Source organism: Manis javanica, chromosome 10 (assembly GCF_040802235.1).
Source record: "Manis javanica isolate MJ-LG chromosome 10, MJ_LKY, whole genome shotgun sequence".
In the NCBI taxonomy this organism is placed as follows: Eukaryota; Metazoa; Chordata; class Mammalia; order Pholidota; family Manidae; genus Manis; species Manis javanica.
In genome coordinates this window covers 57,510,288-57,528,777 of record NC_133165.1, presented here as the reverse complement: position 1 = coordinate 57,528,777, position 18,490 = coordinate 57,510,288, and the positions used below count along the sequence as shown (strand labels likewise).

The window sequence follows — 18,490 nt, the reverse complement described above, 5'->3', positions numbered from 1 at the left end:
GCTGCAACGCCGAAGAACAGTAGGAGGAGTGGAGCATGCCCGTCTCTTCCTGGTCACCCTCCCCAGCGTCTGCTCCTGGCTTCCTTTGGCACGAATGGAGGTTTGAGTTATTTTGAAAGTGGGCAGTGACCAGATCCCAAGTGAGGCCTGGGAATGGGTGTCTGGCATGGAATTGAATAGAAGCGGGTGCCACTGGAGGTGGGGAAGTGAGGAGCTGGAAGGCCACAGTGTGGGACAGGCCCCTGGATGCTCAGGCATCTGGGACCATGGTGGGGTGGGCTTCAGTGGATAGAAGACTCTAAGCCATGCCCAAAGACTTTGGTGACCACGGGCCAGTGAGTGGGGGGTTGGCATGTGAGCAGTAGAGGTGGGGAAGATGGGAGAGGCTCCAGGGTGCTCCCCTTGCTGCTATTGGCATCGCCCCAAGAGCTCCTGGGAAATGCCACTGTCTGGGCTTCACCCCTGTCTGGGAGACATAATCAGTCTTGAGTGTGGTCTGAGCACTGGCATTTTTTTTCTTTTGGTATCATTAATCTACAATTACATGAGGAACCTTATGTTTACTAGACTCTCCCCATCAACAAGTCCCCCCCCACAAACCTCAATACAGTCACTGTCCATCAGTGTAGTAAGATGCTGCAGAATCACTACTTGTCTTCTCTATGTTGCACAGCACCTCCTGTGCCCCCACCATTGTATATGCTAATCACAATGCCCCCTTTCTTTTTCCCCTCCCTTATCCCTCCCTTCCCATCCATCCTCCCCACTCCCTTTCCCTTTGGTAACTGTTAGTCCATTCTTGGGTTCTGTGATTCTGCTGCTGTTTTGTTCCTTCAGTTTTTCTTTGTTCTTATACTCCAGAGATGAGTGAAATCATTTGGTATTTGTCTTTCTCTTCCTGGCTTATTTCACTGAGCACAATACCCTCTAGCTCCATCCATGTTGTTGCAAATGGTAGGATTTGTTTTCTTCCTATGGCTGAATAATACTCCATTGTGTATATGTACCACATCTTCTTTACCCATTCATCTACTGATGGACACTTAGGTTGCTTCCATTTCTTGGCTATTGTAAATAGTGCTGCGATAAACATAGGGGTGCATATGTCTTTTTCAAACTGGGCTGCTGCATTCTTGGGGTAAATCCCTAGAAGTGGAATTCCAGGGTCAAATGATATTTCTATTTTGAGCTTTTTGTGGAAACTCCATACTGCTTTCCACAATGATTGAACTAATTTACATTCTCACCAGCAGTGTAGGAGGGTTCCCCTTTCTCCACAAGCTCGCCAACATTTGTTGTTTGTCTTTTGGATGGTGGCGATCCTTACTGGTGTGAGATGATACCTCATTATGGTTTTAATTTGCATTTCTCTGATGACTAGCGATGTGTAGCATCTTTTCATGTGCCTGTTGGCCATCTGAATTTCTTCTTTGGAGAACTGTCTGTTCAGCTCCTCTGCCCAATTGTTAATTGGATTATTTGCTTTCTATTTATTGAGGTGCATGAGCTCTTTATGTATTTTGGATGTCAGCCCTTTATTGGATCTGTCATTTATGAATATATTCTCCCATACTGTAGGATGCCTCCTTGTTCTATTGATGGTATGCTCTGCTGTACAGAAGCTTTACAGCTTGATATAGTCCCACTTGTTCATTTTTGCTTTTGTTTCCCTTGCCTGGGGAGATATGTTCATGAAGAAGTTGCTCATGTTTATGTCCAAAAGGTTTTTGCCTATGTTTTTTTCTAAGAGTGTTATGGTTTCATGACTTACATTCATGTCTTTGATCCATTTCGAATTTACTTTTGTGTATGGGGTTAGACAATGGTCCAGTTTCATTCTCTTACATGTAGCTGTCCAGTTTTGCCAACACCAGTTGTTGAAGAGGCTGTCATTTCCCTATTGTATGTACATGGCTCCTTTATCATATATTAATTGACCATATGTGTTTGGGTTAATATCTGGAGTCTCTATTCTGTTCCATTGGTCTGTGGCTCTGTTCTTGTGGCAGTACCAAATTGTCTTGATTACTGTGGCTTTGTAGTAGAGCTTGAAGTTGGGGAGCAAGATTCCCCCCACTTTATTTTTCCTTCTCAGGATTGCTTTGGCTATTCGGGGTCTTTGGTGGTTCCATATGAAGTTTAGAACTATTTGTTCCAGTTTGTTGAAGAATGCTGTTGGTAATTTGATAGGGATTGCATCAAATCTGTATATTGCTTTGGGCAGGATGGCCATTTGACAATATTAATTCTTTCTAGCCAAGAGCATGGGATGAGTTTCCATTTGTTAGTGTCGTCTTTAATTTCTCTTAAAAGTCTTATAGTTTTCGGGGTATAGGTCTTTCACTTCCTTGGTTAGGTTTATTCCTAGGTATTTTATTCTTTTTGATGCAATTGTGAATGGAATTGTTTTCCTGATTTCTCTTTTCCCTAGCTCATCATTAGTGTATAGGAAAGCAACAGATTTCTGTGTATTAATTTTGTATCTTGCAACTTTGGTGAATTCTGATATTAGTTTTAGTAGTTTTGGAGTGGAGTCTTTAGGGTTTTTTATGTACAAAATCATGTCATCTGCAAATAGTGACAGTTTGACTTCTTCCTTAACAATCTGGCAATCTTACCTTCAAATCTTTGTTTTGTCTGATTGCTATGGCTTGGACCTCCAGTACTATGTTGAATAAAAGTGGGGAGAGTGGACATCCCTGTCTTGTTCCCAATCTTGAAGGAAAAGCTTTCAGGCTCCTCTCAGGGGTTGTCCGGGTAATCCTGGACTGGATCAAATTCTTCTGCCTTTTCATGGCAATAGAGGTAGTTGTAGGCAGCACATGTGTCAGCTGGGAGAACAACATCTGGTCACAGTGAGCAGCTTCCGGTTTTATTTCTTGAGTTGCTGCGGGATGGACAGCCATCGGAACTGCCCAGAGCCCCACAGGGAGAGGCAGGCATGCTGGGGGTGCTCTCCTGTGAGAATGGCGACCTTCCACACCCTGTCCTGGCTTCCTCTGTCTGTGCTGGGCTGCTGCATGCTGGCAGGGCCTCTGAGTCTGGCCTGGGCAGCTGCAGAGGAGGCTCGGGGTGGTTGCTGTGGGCATGGACTCTCCCATGGCCACTCCCCTACTATGGCATGGCCATGCCAGTGGAGGAATGGATGGCAGGCTGTTTATCACTATGAGGGGCTTCAGAGCTGTGCTGTCACCCAGGGGGTTAGGGTGCCTGCAGTTCCCTGGGATTCCCAGCTGCTGGGCTGAGTGTGCCAGGATGCTTCTGTCCAGCTGTGAGGCCCCTGTCCCTTTAAGACTTTCAAAAAGCTCTCACTTTTTTGTCGCAGGGATGCCGGCTGTGGGGACCCGCTCACAGATTTTACTGTTCTGTTTCCCTAATATCCAGCACACCATGCAATGTGTGTCTGTGCTCCTGGTGCAGATGACTAGGGTTGGGTATTTTGCAGTCCTGGGCTCCCATTCTCTCCCCACTCTGACTCCTTTCCTCTTGTCGGGGAGCTGGGGTGGGGGGCACACTCGGGTCCCGCCGGACCGCGGCTTGTATCTTACCCCCTTTGTGAGGCACTGAATTCTCGCAGATGTAGATGTAGCCTGGCTGTTGTACTGTATCCACTGGTGTCTCTTCTAGGAATAGTTGTATTTTCAAAAACATATATGGTTTTGGGAGGAGATTTCCACTGCCTAACTCATGCTGCCATCTTGGCTTCTCCCCCCACTGGCAATTTTTATAAGCTCCCTAGATGATTCTGTTGCATAGTAAGAGTTGAGAATCAAGAGATGTATCAAAGGAGCAAGTTTTACTTGTTATCCTTAAAGGCTGGAGTAAGGTGATGGTCTGGGCATCTATGAAGTGACTCATACTCCCCTAGACTTGCATCTCTTGACCGATTAATCCCCATTTCTGCAGAGGAAATCTAGTCTGAATCTCCACAAGTTCATCACCATCCTAAGGGCAGCAGGTCTACCCATCAGACTCCTGCCTTGGCTCTAGGTGAGCATCAAAACCAGGGAGAGACTGATGTTGGGGTGGCTGCATGAGTACCCCTGCCTCTGAGGATCCAAAGCCCCAAAGGGTACAAGCTGTGGTTACGCAGCCCTTACTGTGGGCACTGAGTCCTGTGGGCTGTCTGGAAAGCCAGATAGAGGGAAAAAACAGCTGTAATGTAAACATTGGTCTGCCTACCAATAGCTGAGCAGTAGGCACGCTGAACTTTGCCTCTTTTAATGGGAGTAAAGGCTCAATCCACAGACTTGTCCCCATGCCCAAGGCCTGTGGCTCTAGTCACCGGAATGGTGGTTTCTTTACCTGCCGCCTTGTCCCCAGATGATAACCTGTGTCTTTCTCAAAAGCATCTTCTCCCAGTGCACTTAAGCACTCAAACCCTTTATCTCCCAGAGAACCTGAAAGAATCAGAGTAGACACATAGTCAGAAATGAAAATACCAGCTTTTTGGCTAGTACGGTGGACAAGACTGCAGTTTGCCTGCCGTCACTTCCCCTGTCTGTCTCCTGGGACACAGGTGGGAGAGTCGGATCTGTGGGATGTCACCTGGAGGCTAACCACCCCCCAACCTCCGGAGCACAGAAGCCCCTAATTCATACGCTTGGGCCAGTGGATATCAGCTGGCCAGTCTCACCTCCTACCCATAGCAGGGAGTGGGAAGAATGCCTTGAGTGGAGGGGGTGGGGATGGGGGGGTGATACTGATGGAAATATCTGGTTACGGACAGAGTTCAGTTTCTGCTCCAGTGTCACATGAAGTGTTGGTCAGGTGTCCCAGAGAAGCTAAAAACAAACCCACTCAATTACTTTAGTTTAGAAGAGAGATTCTTCCTGTATTGGTCTCATTAGCCAAAATGAACTAGCCAGTTGGGCATAACCCACATTGTCTCTGTTGAATTCAGAAAGGTTTGAATTCTTGTTTTCCCAGGTTGCTGATATAGAGTCTGGCAAACAGATCCAGCTGATCAACCGCAAGTCTCTGCGCTCCCTCACTGTGCAGTTGCTGGTCTTGTTGATGTCTTAGGAAGGAACTGCCTGTCTTTCTGTTGATGAGCTCAAGAGACATTATGAAACCATGCACAGCACTCTGCTCAACCCCTGTGAATATGGATTCATGACCGTAACTGAACTTCTGAAGAGTCTGCCTTACTTAGTTGAGGTACAAGTGCTAATAGTTCTTTAGAACCATCACAACAGTGCTGAATTGGGTATTTCTGGATTACCAAATGCTTTAGATCAGAGGGTGCAGAGCTGAAAGGGTACATTGGTTATTTTATAGTTAGACTGAAGCAGAGGGAAGTACGGGCACTCTGACCAAAGGACCAACAAGCCCTGGCCTACAAATTCTTGAACTAGGGTGCTTTTGTCTTACATCAGGCTGGATTTTCCTCTTTCTGAATTAGATGGATTATGTAGTGGCTTCATGTGACATACCTGTCAGATATGGGTCAGAAAGATTGACTTGCTGGTCACCAGATAGCCTTTCAAGAATTGCACTTAAAGATTAGAAGAATCATGAGAGAATACTCTGGAAATAGATAAGGTTGTAGAAAAAATTACCATAATTGACTCAAGAAGTTAAAAATTGGACTAGTTGACACAAAAGAACTTATAAAGATCAATGAAAATTTACCACTGAAAAGGCACCAGATGGGTTAACAGTTGAGTTTTAACTAACCCTTAAAGAACAAATAAGTCCAACTTCTTAAAACCATTTTAAGGTCACTTAAAAAAATGCAAAGCTCAGCACTTTGTTTATGAAGCCAAAATACCTTTAATACCAAAAGCCTAATATAGTCCCCCAAAAGAAACTGATTCTAAATAAGATGTTAACCAATGAAATCCAGCGTTGTACAAAAAGAGTGATACACTGTGATCATCATATAACCGTGTGATTGGTAATTAGACACTTAAGAGGTAATTGACAAAAACTCTCTCCTTGCCCAGACCTTAGTCTGGCTCCTCTGAGCTGCCTTATAGACTAGACCTGGACTTTGGATGTCAATAATGGATGTCTTAGTAAATTTCCATCCACCAGCCTCTCCCCACCACATCCCTATAAATCCCCACTTTTCTGCATTACATTGCAAACGGAGCCCAGTTCTATCCTGAGGTTCTTTTTTCCCCCCTGTTGCAATACTTCCTGAATAAAAACATTTTTATTCTGCTTTAACTACTGTCCAGCTCTGGTTTTCATTCACAATATCAAATCCAACATTTTCTAAACTCTTGTTAATTATCTATTACATGAACATTGGTTGTAGATATTGTAAATGGATGTTTCAAGACAAAAGGCTTTCCACAGCCAGCTAAGGTGGAGAAACATTCCTTCTCTTGGATAGTCAGTACCCGTTTAAGACTGAAAGAGTTTATGGTAAAGAAATTGTTTAATTTACTTGAGGACAAAAGAGCTTTGAGGTTTTTTTGTCCTTGCTGCTGCTGTCGTGGTGGTTTTGTTTGTTTTAAAGAACACTAATGCCATCATCCTGCATCACAGTGTCCTTGGAAACCCCTTTTGGAGATTAGGGTCAGTGGCCTCTGTGCCTGCTGTTGAGCAGCCCTCTCCACCTAGGGCTTTGCCAGGCTTCTCCTCTTCTGACACACCTTCTTCAGACCCCTGCCACCCTAGATTTGCAAATAGAGCTCAAGTTTGCTCAAGGTGGCAGCTTTCTCTTGCAGGAGATCCTTCAATGGATCCCTCCTCCTCCCTGGTTTATTGCCCATTTCAAGTTGACTTGGACCCATTTCACTCTCAGCTGGGGTCCCTCATTTGGGGGGCTGGGGCAGACAGGGGTCACTCTCAAAGTTCCTAGTGCTCCTTTTTGTCTTGGACCAGGTTTTTACTAATGATAAGACAAAAGAATGTATGAAGCTCACAAGTTTGTATCTGTTTGCCAAGAATGTGCGGTCTTTACTTCACACTTACCACTACCAGCAGCTCTTCCTTCATGAGTTTTCCGTGGCCTACACCAAGTACGTTGGAGAAACACTGCAGCCCAAGGCTTACGGCTACAGCAGTGTGGAGGAGCTCTTGGGAGCAATCCCACAGGTGGGTGTTCTTGGAGCTTCCTGGAGAGCCACAGGCTCACGCTCCTGAATAGAACGACAGAATGCTACAGAATAACGAAATGGCAGCATTTTCAACAGATCTTCTCAAAACATACTGTTGTCATAAAATGAATTATTTTAACATTTCTCCTTCATTCTGCAAACCCTTGTTAAATTCTTATATGCCAGGTGAGTAAGTTGCAGACCCTGCCCTCAGAGAGAGTCCCAGAGAGTCCGCACCTGAGCCAGTGGTGAGTTGGTGAGCAGGGCAGCCACTGGGCTCCAGGAGGGCGAGGGCAGGGTCCGCTCTCCAGCAGGTGGTATTCCAGAGCCCAGTGATCAGGGGTGTGTACAAGTTAATGTGAGAAGGAGGGGAGAGGCAGCCTGGGCAGAGGGACTGCGGAAGCAGATGCAGAGCAGCGAGAAGTAGCATGGAGTGCAGTGGCATTCATGACCGTGCTGGAGCCTAACAGTGAAGGAAGAGCTCACGAGGGCTCTGCTCCTCAGGGTTAGGAGGACCCAGAGGACGGGGGAGGGTCTCAGGTTTGCCTGTGAAGCGCACTGCACTGCTGCTGTCCAGCAGAGCTGAGAGGAGTGGGAGCAGCTGCCTGCAAGGGCCCGGCCATGGTCAAGGTCCTGGTGACTGGTGTGAAGGGCTTGAGCCTGAGTGGCGGAGGAAGTAGCTAAGGACCATGGGAGCTGGTGACAGGTGCAGGTGGGGGAGTGCGGGGAGCCAGGGGCCGCCTCTCCCCTGTACTTGGCTGAGGACATGGAGAGCAGCGTTACTAGGTGGGGGGACTTTGTTGTAGGATTAGGATAATGAGCTTAGTTTGAAGGGTCTGGGAGATTGCCATTAATTCTCTTAGGATGTGTTTAGTTTCTGGGAAAAACAGTCGGCTCTCATGTGAGAACTGTTTTCATTTATAGACCAGAAGTGGTGTTTGGCAGACGGTCTTTCTAAGAACTGTAAGGAATGTTTTTAAAGCTGAGTCTCTGTTTTTAGACTATATAGCTTTTTATAAGGGGTACATTTCTGCCAGTTTCTATTGCTTTAAAAGCTACAGAAAGTACAGAAAAATTTATCTTGACATTAATTCAGTTTCTGAATTCTAATATACTCAAGGTTGACATGATAGGTTACATTCTTCCTGAATTTTAGGGCCTATTTCCCCTGCTTGTCCCCTGCCTAACCAGTAGTATGTCTTGTGTACAGGTGGTCTGGATAAAAGGACATGGCCATAAGAGAATTGTAGTGTTAAAAAATGACATGAAAAGTAAGTAAGCGGCATTCCCCTCCCCCTTCAGCAGCTCCGCTTCTCTCACTGACCTGTCCCTCTAACAGGTGCTCTTTGCCATCCAGGTCGCCTGAGCTTACTAGGTCTTTCTCCTGCCAATCATGAACGCCGGCCCTCAGCTTCTGAGCATATCCTGGCGGTGCCTGAATCTCGCATAGCCCCGGATCTTGAACTTGGAGCGGATAGCGATGGTGAGAGAAGAAAAACAAAGCTTGTGAAATTCAGGGAGAAAATGGCTTGAACTGGGATGGGAGTGGGTGGGGGCAAGGATGACAGTGGGTCATTTTCATTAAAGTTGAGTATTCATTTATTTTTCAAAGCAGTCTGGTGTTGGTTAATAAGAAGAAACTGGCCTGCATTTGATACAGTCTATGGTTGAATGGTTAAGTCTTTTAAAGGATGTTGACACACCGGTAATGGTAATATGTCAACCCCATTCAGATGTTAACGAGAAACTATTCTGACACTTGTTAAAATGGCATTTTAACACTACTGCAATAGAGTCAACTCTACTGCACCGGGAGAAAGAGAAATGGAGCCCAACTCTGAATACAACAAGGGCAAGTGGGGATTTATAGTTAGGGAGCAGAGTGAGGGCCAGTAGCTGGGAAATAACCAAGATGTCATGGGTAGGGGGATTCTTGCTGAGCTAATTCTGGTGAAAGACAGGCCAAGGACTTAGACTCCAGAGGTGGACGATGAGGAACCTGATCGGATAGCTGGGGTGGGAGATTCCCACTAAACCGCCTTCCCTGAGACTGGCCTCAGCAAGGACAGGACAGATGTGGAAGACCACGTCAAGGCCCAGTGAAGTGGTCTCCGAGGAGCCTCAGTGGAACTGGGTCAAGGAGAGAGTCCTTGTCACAGGGCATCCCTGGGAAAGACTTGCTAGTGATACATTTACATCACTCAAAACAGCATTGAGCCTCTTAGGTTTTATGTGGAGCCTTCTCTAGATGGAAGTCAACTCCCTTGAATTCTATAGCAGTTTTGACTGTTGAAATACTTGAGTCCATGGCTGTAGATGAGAATTTTGTCTTCATATGACTGCAAGGCATTAATTGGAAGTGGTATTGTATTCTGCACATAGGGTAACTCAAATTAGGCAGTGTTTTACATTTTATAAAGCACCTTAATGTGACCCATCTCCCTCAGCTGTCAGCGCGGCATCAGCAGTTATTTCCATTCTGCAGACGAGGAACTGAAACTCCAGGAGGTAAACAGCTTCCTCGAGGTCACTCAGCCAGGAAGGGACCAGACTGGGACCTGTGTTATCCAGTTCTCAGCTGTTGCTCCTTTAACTGCTTTGTACCCTCCTAAGGGTTTTACATCCCCTGTTTGGGAGCTGAGTGTGGAACCCTTTTTTCCCTCGGCTGGGGACCCTCGGGGAACTGTTCCTCAGAACACAGTTCAGGAGACCCTGGCTTGTCACATCTCACTTACCAAAGAGTGTCCCAGACCTGTCTTTTCCTTACCTTTTTTCTTTTAACCTTGCGTTGAGCTCTTCCTGACCTTTTTCATCTTTAAGGCTTACAAAGAAAGCCTCAAGCACAGACTTGTGGTAGACTGCTGTCCTGAGCAGAGTCACGGCCTGCCTTCTCTGTCCAGGGCCCCGTCAACCAGAGCAAGAGCTTCTCCGCCTGACCAACGACTCCCCTGTGGACCTCCTGTGTGCACCTGTCCCTTCCTGCCTGCTGTCCCCTCAGCTGAGACCAGATCCCGTCATCCTCCAGTCTGCCGATCTCATTCAGTTTGAGGAACACCCACAAGAGCCTCCAGGTAGGGTGCAGTGCGGTGTCTTTGTGGGGTTTGTTCTGAGGCTTTAAAAAATAAAGCCATAATGCCAACATATTAAATGGTTGATGGAGGTGGGGAGAAAACTATACCTTGTCAGGCACAAAAATACCTGGGCTGATTATTCAGAACCCTTTCCCTGACAGGGTTCCTGAAAATGGCCTCATGGTCTGAGGTGGCTCGGGAGCACTGTGAATGATGGTGGGTCTTGAAGGGTGAGGCGCTGGGCTGTGGAGGAGCCCACAGGGGAGCGGGGGGCTTCCCAGGCTTGCATTCTCCACCTTTGTAAAGGCGCCGCATCTCTCCTGGTCTAGCCCAGAGGTGGATGACGCCAGAGGGCGCTGGGGCTTTCCCAGGCTGTGAGTAGGGGATGGCGGGCATCTGTGTCTGGAGCTCCGGACTTTGAGATGAGATCTGAGGGGAGAGGAGGCCGACCGCATTGAGCACTGACTTCATGCCATCTCTCAGTTGTGGCCAACACCCAGCTCCTGGCTGGCAGACAGTCACATTTAATTCTCACCACAGCTCTGCAGGTAGGTGACTGAGGCACGGTACGTGCCAGCTAGAGGCGACTGTGACCCCAGGCTGCTGGCTAGGAGGTGGCAGAGTGAGGATTTGAACCCAGGCCTCCTGTCTTTCTGCCATGTCACCTGGCCTCCTGCGAGGACAGCCCCCCACCCCTGCTCTGCCAGGGGCCTTCCTTCTCCCTCTTCATCACCGTAGTTGCTTCTTCCCCGCTCTGCTTTCCAGGAGGTCACCAGGGACAGCCTGCTGACTACTGGCCTCAGTTTCACAGATCTTAGTCATCTTAGGCAGCCTCCGGAGACGTTGCCCAGTGAAAGAACTGAGGCTTTTTACCTGCAGAGTAGGACGTGGGGAAACAGGCTGCTTCTGATACTGGATGATCTGGTCTGAGGAAGGCAGGGGCTCTGCATCCCGTCACTCCTGCCTTCAGTGCCTCTGCATGGGCAGCGCGAGTGCAGTGTGGAACAGCACATCGCTCTCAAGCAACATGGCCCTGTATGTGCAGCAGGCTAGTTCCCTGCGGCTCACAGAGAAAGAGCAGTCTCCGCACACTGTAGGAAAATGGCTCTGTCTCACTTCCTGGGTGTTTGAGGGTAATTCTGACTCTGTGGGATTCGCCCCTTCTCTCCACCTGCCTAGGTCTAGTGAGTGCTATCCTCTGTCAGTGGAGTGGCCAGGGCCTCCATGCTACTGAGGCCCCTGCTAGCCTGCAAGTCTGTAGGTCATGTGTGGCTTGTGGATCCTTGACTTCCTGACAGACAGAATGAAGGGCCAGACAATCCAAAGTGGGAAAAAAAAGGTTTTAAATAATTGCCCATTGATTTGTAGGCAAAAATGAAGATCTCTGAAACTCTGTAATTCAAAGAGCTGAGATGCAGTTTTATAAACATTTGACTAAATGACACACAATATTGGCCACACAGCTAACATGTAAATTGTGGAATAGGTGTGACATTTAGTGGGTTAACTTAAAAATATTTTTTGAGATAATGTGAGAGAGAAACAAAACCAGAATATCTTGTAGGTCCTACAACAGAATCTGTCTGTTCTTCTACGTTTACAGAAATGATTATTTTAAACCAAGAAGGAAAAATTGAACTTCCAGTGCCAGTGAAGAAGGAAGACCCGGCCTTGGGCTCCGGCTCGTCATGCTCCTCAGCAGCTGTCCCGGCACCTCCCTGCCCCTTGGAGACACCAGAGTCACTGCTCAGCAAGGACCCCAGTGAAAGCCCAGCCAAAAAGCAACCCAAAAGTAGAGTAAAATTGGCAGCCAACTTTTCCTTTGCACCTATAACCAAGCTTTGACTCTCGTTTTGAACATAGAATTAGGATGGCAAAACACTGTCTGATTCTGCACACAAAAGCGGGTTCGAAAAACAGCCTTTTCTGTTTAACGAAAACCCCCCAGAAGCCACTTACTTCATCTTTACATGTATCCATAATGTTTTGTTTGTTTTACATTGAACACAGCTTTGAGCTGAAGCTTTTCTTTCTTTCTCCCCCCCAATTATTGGAAGAGAAAAAAACAAAAACAGAAGAATTTCTGGCATAGGTTCAAGAATCCTTAATGCATTTTACCAGAGTTTTCTTAATATGAAATATAATTGTGTTCCATAAGAAGAAAGTAAGAACTCAGCTAGGAGGAAGTGGTTTTACTTCTATTAAACCACATCAATGGTAAAATCTTACATGTAGCATATTATAGTCTCTAAGCCTTTGCTTACTGATGTTTTCAGACAGTATTAATCAAATGCATGATGTGTCTTTGAAGCACAGGCTGTTCGGTGCCCCGTGTGATCACTCTGGGGAAGGATGGATGAGGAGGTGAGAAGGTATCTTCAGGTTGGATATGAAGGTTCCTGGCTTCCATGTGACTTGTAAGCGTGCCTTGTTTTTTATTTAACTATGTCTGTAGTTGACAAATGCAGCTTCATCACAAAGATTTTTTTAGATGTTTCCACTTTGGGGTTCCATTTAGGAGCTTTCTAGAAAGTTGAGGATGTTTTAAGCTTCCCTTTTATGTTCAGTTCCATTTTGAACATGGCTTAGGTTAAGGAAAAGGAGATGGTCTTGGTGTCATGAATTTAAAGTCAGCATTTGAATTCCGACACATGTTGTTGTGTGTCGAGAGGCAGTGTTGGGAAGAGAGCCTGATTTTCTAAAATATGCATCAGATGCATAAATTACAAATCAGAGCTAAGGGGTGAGGTGCTTGAACAGGAGTGGTATTGAAACTCTTTCCACTCGGAAGAGACAGAAATTCTATCTATTATGGATAAAGGCCAAGGTTGATCAACTTAACCTTGTATTTGTAATTTTAAACCTGGTTTTGGGAAGCTTTACATATGAGTATATGTCGGTGTTAGCTCGGTGTCTTTTAATAGTGTCTGCTTTTACTCTGTCACTTCTTGCTGTTGGAAGCCCGCTTAGGTTTTTTGTGGTGTCTGATGTTGGCATTTGGGAAAAGCCAGCCTTGGAGGGAGCACCTGCCCTGTGGAATGACCTTCGCCTCGAGGTGGCTGAGGCATCTGGTGATGGGTGGCCTCTTGTTCCTTCTAGAGAAGCCTGACATTTACAATGGGTTGTATTTGTTGGGCAAAAAGGGCGGATTCATTCATAGAGCAGAAAGAACCTGTTGGCATAAGGTCTTCCACTAGTTGGATGGTTTCTTTTGGGGAAATGTTTATATTTTGTAATTTCTAGAAAGCCAGAAAATGGACTCTGATTTCATAGGCAGCCTTTTGCTAAAATGCCACAAAATAAGGGCTGATGAGAGATTTTTACAAATTAGATTTTTGTTCCCCAAATCTTTTAAATGAAGCCAGTGATACCCAGTTCTCAACATATGGCCCCAGTCAAGATGGAACAACATTGGGAAAGCCTTCTGAGCAGTATGGCATTCTGCAAATCCTTCTGAAAGCATTTCCTCTACAGACACAGTATGACAGGAAGGAAAATGCAAATGTGCAATGTTTTTAAAAGAAGCTTTTAAACAGTGTAATGAAGTTTTGTGTTGAGACCATCAGTTGCCTTATCCTGAGATTTCATAAGGCTGAATTTGCACACTTGGACTTTAGTTTTGCTCCAATGTAAAGAATTGTGGACTTTAAAAACGCAACAGGTACCATTACAAGTCAGTAGGAGCAGTATCAGAGCAGCTTCTTTGGGTAACAAAGAGACTGAAGTGTGCTGTCATGTGAGTGTAGTGGAATTCTCTGAGCTGCCCGTCAGCCTGGGACATGTGTGTGACTCTTAACAGTTGCTGTTTGAAGAGAGGAGAGTACAGCAGAAGGTGCGTTGTGTTTGTATGTATCCCACAATGGCCAGTCCAATGGTTATCTATTTTTTTATCCAGAGGCTTAATTAAATGTGACAGAATGATGTATGAGAATTAACATAATGAAATTTCTTTACTGCTGGGTGGAAAGATGTGCTGGATCATATTTATCTGTTTAAAAAAGATACAAAGTTATCACCAAGACCCCCTTTCCCATTGTACTGTTTGTTTGATTGGGCTTGGGGGAAGAGACGTTTTTTCTTAACTGTCTACTTTGTTTGAACACTTTTTTTGTGGTTTAAGTGCTGTTTTGTATGTTGGGACCAAACAGTTGTCAATAAACTTTACAAGCAAGCATCTAATTGGAGTTTTCCGAGTGAGTGTTTTGTTTGTGTGAGGGGAGGGATTAGAAACCAGTCCGGTTCTGTCGTCTTTTCATTTCGGGTTCCCCCCACCTCTCACCCCTTCTGAAAATCTAACTGGGGGATGGAGGGCTGGTCTTGACATTTTGGAAGCCCTTTTAATTTGACATTCAGCCCTGGTAGGTGACAGCCACTGTTGGCCCTTCGCGGTCCAGGACCTCAGAGGTTTGCCACCGAGTTCCAGCATATAATCAATCACATGTAGGGAAAATACAAGGAACCCAAAAGCCCTCTGGTCATAAAACTGAAGTAATTCCTAGGTCTGTGTGTATGAATGGAACTCATTTCACAGGCTGCCTCGGTTCTGCTCACTGCCCGGCATGCTTTTTGAACAGGCCCTTTTGGAAGACTTCCTTCGCAGATTCCATCGTGAGGCCCTCTGACATCACCACTGCCCCCCCCGACCTCCTTGCAGGAATCTATAAGGACCTAGGAGAGACTTGAATGGTTGGGTAAACTGCTTCTTGATGATGTGCAGTTTAAAAAAAGTTCAACATGACAAAAAGCTCCTAACCTCTGGCAATCCTTTCCAAACATCATCCGTTGTAGCCAATTTACACAGAAAACCTTGACCTGCTACCAGTACCCTTAGAACGCAGCAGGGAGGTTTGGGAGGTCTAGATAGGGCTTTGAAACGGGGCATGGCATTTATGTCTGTGTTTCCCATCCGGTCTGGAGAGGGTACCTTAGACAGTGGCTGTCCGAGGAAAGCAGACCTGTCTGTGCTGGGGGTGGACACGGGCCTGACGCCAGCTGTGCAGTTGGCCCTGAATGTTCCCCGTACTGTGAGGAGCATTGTGCTTTGGGATTTATGTGTGTGATTTCTAGCTGCTTCGTGATGGCAGAGACTGAGTCATGGCACAGAAGCATCCTGGCTCCCTTGCACACCGCTGACCTGAAGTAGCCCCCGTTTGCCCTGCAGACTGGGACAAGGTGCATATAGGCTCTGGGGTGGGGGGAGGAGCAGCCACCCTGACTCCCTGCCTCATAGGCCAGCGGTCTGCATCATGCCTCTCACTGCCCTACTGACCTTGTGTCCTCCTGCACTGCTTTACTCCAGGCCTGTAGGACAGCTGGCCAATCCCGGCTGCTAATGTGATTACAGCATCAGCCTCATCTAACGCCTCTCTTTGGGGAGAGATACAGAGATGACTGAGTCAATTTGCTTGTTTGAATTAACACTTTGAGGGCCCAGTGTCGAATCTCTTTCCCAGGAGAGCTCTGGTCTCCCTGCTGGGAGGTAGGTAGGCAGACTTGGGGAATAACCAGGGTTGGAGTATGAGGAAACCTGGCTGCCTTTGGGACAAAGTCAACAAATTGTGGAACTGGCAGGAAAAAGAAAATCCCTCACCTTTCAGGTCTGTGGAACAGGAGCTCAGAAGATCTGAAGTCAGACACTGAGGGTCAGAACTTGCCTCAAGACAGAAGCATTCACATTTTCTGGAAAGAAAGGATTTGGATATGGGGAAAACTGGCACAGAGGAGAAGGGGAAGAAAAACTGCAGGGGGAAGCTCAGCAACTGGTGGCCTCAGTGGACAACCAGCTGGAGTGCTGCCAGCGCTGTGGCAGGGTTGCCCAGGGCTGGCAGAACCAATCTTGGTGTCATTTCTCCTGACCACTGTAGGCAGCTCATTGTAGGGAAGCCCCCCTGCTCCACACTTTCCCTACTGTTCTATAAGGACAGCTGTCTGCTATTTCACCCTGGATTATGTCTGGCCTTGAGAAACCTTGAAAACACAGCGTGTTATACCCATGAGTAAGGAGCTAGATAAGGGCCTTGAAGGCCGGACACCTGGCCATCAAGGCCACATGCATGCGCATCTTCAATACTTATGTAACCATGAACTAGCACTATAGCAGTATAAAAAGAACAGCCTTATGCAGAATAAAGTGGCTTCTTTTGAGCACCCTCATGACCACTCCCACCTCCTCCTTTGCTCTCCGCATCGCCCAAGACCTCAACAAATTGTTGGACCCTGACACTCATGTGAAGGCCTCTTCTTCCACCTGTGCCCCAAAGCCTTCCCAAATGCAGGGCCTGGCCTGGGGGAACCCCGCCCCCCCCCCACTCCCACCTCCTATCCTTTCTCCCTCACAGACTTTCTGAAGTCATGATGAGTACAGACAGATTCACCCATGAGCTGCAGGGTCCCTGTCCTCAGTGTTAGCAGCTACTGAATCTGCTGTGTTGGTGCCAGACAAAAAATTGGGAAAGAAGTTTCAAGATAGAATAGAAATAGATCTAAAATAGAACCACTCTTTCACTTCTGTACATGGGGAGGCCAATGAATGTTCTGCACATGGGCTCTGGACCCTGAGCCCTGCTGACCCTCTCCCACCCCCCACCTCCTGCCAACTGAGGGCCCCAGGTTTTGTTGGCTATCAGCTGGAAGCCACCTGCAAACTCCGGAGACCGCCCACAGTTCCCTGCCACTTGGGCTTCCTCAAAGTGGCAGCTTAGTTCATCAAGCCAGCAAGGAGAATCTCCCCAGTGGCTAAGAGGGAGCCTAATATAGTAAAATCTAGTCAAGGGGGTCACCTCCCAGCACCTTTGCTAACTTCCATTAGGACCAAGTCACAGTTTCCACCTCCTAGATGACCCACGGTTTTGGTGAATGAATGAATGAGTGATGTAGACGGCCTAAGACATCTGATCCAGCTGCCAGTGAGGGAGGAAAGGGGTCCCAGGCTAAACTGAGGGTCAACAACCAAGTTTCAAAGCTGCAAGAGTGCTTAAAAGCCAGCAAGTCTGACCACCTCTATCCCCAAACTGAGGTTTACAGAGGGGAACGTGAGGCTGGCGAGTGTAGGCCATCACCCATGATGCTCCACGGCATGGCTGGGCTGCAAGTCCTGGTCTATGCGTCAGCCAAGTCCAGTCTTTATGGAGCTCCCACGGGGTGCCAGGCACTGAGCTATATGTGAGCGTCCTGATGAGTGAGACATGGGCCCAGCAAGACCTTCCTGCTCCCCAGTGGCAGCACGACTCGGGGGCTCAGACAGGAAGAACCCTCCGGGGTGGTGGTTCTCAACTCAGAGCATCACAGTCACCAGGGAAAACATGTTTAAAATGTAGGCGGTCTGCAAAAACCACTGGCAGGGGTTCTCAAAACTATCAGGGTCATGAAAGACAGAAAGACTGAAGGAGATTAAAGACACAAGGCCACAAAAGCAACGCCTGTTCCTGGAACAGACCCCTTCTGGGGGAGGAGAATTGCCACAGTGGAAAACATTGGGCCAACTCATGAAATGTAAATGTATTGTGTCGCTGGACTTTGAGAATTGTAATATAAAAGGGAACCCGTTCTTTAATACAGGCTGAAGGATTGAAGGGTAAAACGACATAATGTCTTCAGCTAAAATCATTCTGGGAAAAAAAAATGTGCGTAGGAGAAAGAATGATAAGATGCCACGAGTGAATCGGTGTAAAAGGACATACAGGGATTCTTTGTACTATGTTAGGGGCAATTTTTCTGTAAGTTCAAAATAAAAAATCATTGTCCTATTGCTGAGCAGGCTTCTGGGCCTCTGGATGTTGAGGCCTGCACGTGGGGCAGTTAAGATCCCAGCTGGCCAGCCCCCGGGCCATGCTTGCACCAGCACCTCTCAGAGCCTGGGACCACTGAAATGCTTCCATTGGGATCACTTATGCTAAGCCCTACATCACCACAGGGGGACTTAACCACAGTCTCAGCTCTCCCAGAGATGGAATCTTAAACCAGTTCATCAGGAATGGCCTGATCATCCCTGGTTAGGCCACCTGTCTGATAGACCCCTGCCGTCCCCTGAAGGAAAGTGACCCTGCCATGACCCATCTGCTTTTCTGCCTCATAGAACGTCCTCATTCCTGCTCCCTCTGCCTGTAAAAGCCTTTCATTCTGTACAGCAACTCAGAGCTCCTTTCTGTCCGTTACATGGAATGCTGCCTGATTAGAACTGATTTTTGCTCACAGAAACTTTTACAATTTTTAATGTGTCTCAGTTTATCTTTTCACATGACCCAAACCAGACTTCGTGGGGTTTTTGTTGAAATCTTCGGCTTGTCGCTCTGGGAGGCCCGGGGAGGATGTAAGCCTGGAGCTACTGCTGCGGGCCATGTGAGGAGACTCTGCCTGATGATAAAGCCA

General features: G+C 47.0%; 1 protein-coding gene across 1 annotated transcript in view; it reads left to right on the top strand.

Annotated features, from left to right (window-relative positions):
• The window catches only part of LOC140844094 (meiosis regulator and mRNA stability factor 1-like), a 70,557-nt gene extending 56,262 nt beyond the window's left edge, over positions 1-14,295 (top strand). Inside the window, exons 4-9 of the mRNA XM_073215551.1 lie at positions 4,930-5,160; positions 6,838-7,050; positions 8,263-8,323; positions 8,410-8,535; positions 9,953-10,123; positions 11,727-14,295. Coding sequence (XP_073071652.1) covers positions 5,077-5,160; positions 6,838-7,050; positions 8,263-8,323; positions 8,410-8,535; positions 9,953-10,123; positions 11,727-11,968 — 897 coding nt within the window. The 5' untranslated portion in view covers positions 4,930-5,076 and the 3' untranslated portion in view covers positions 11,969-14,295. The remainder of the gene's footprint in view (positions 1-4,929; positions 5,161-6,837; positions 7,051-8,262; positions 8,324-8,409; positions 8,536-9,952; positions 10,124-11,726) is intronic.
• The last annotated feature ends 4,195 nt before the right edge of the window (positions 14,296-18,490 follow it).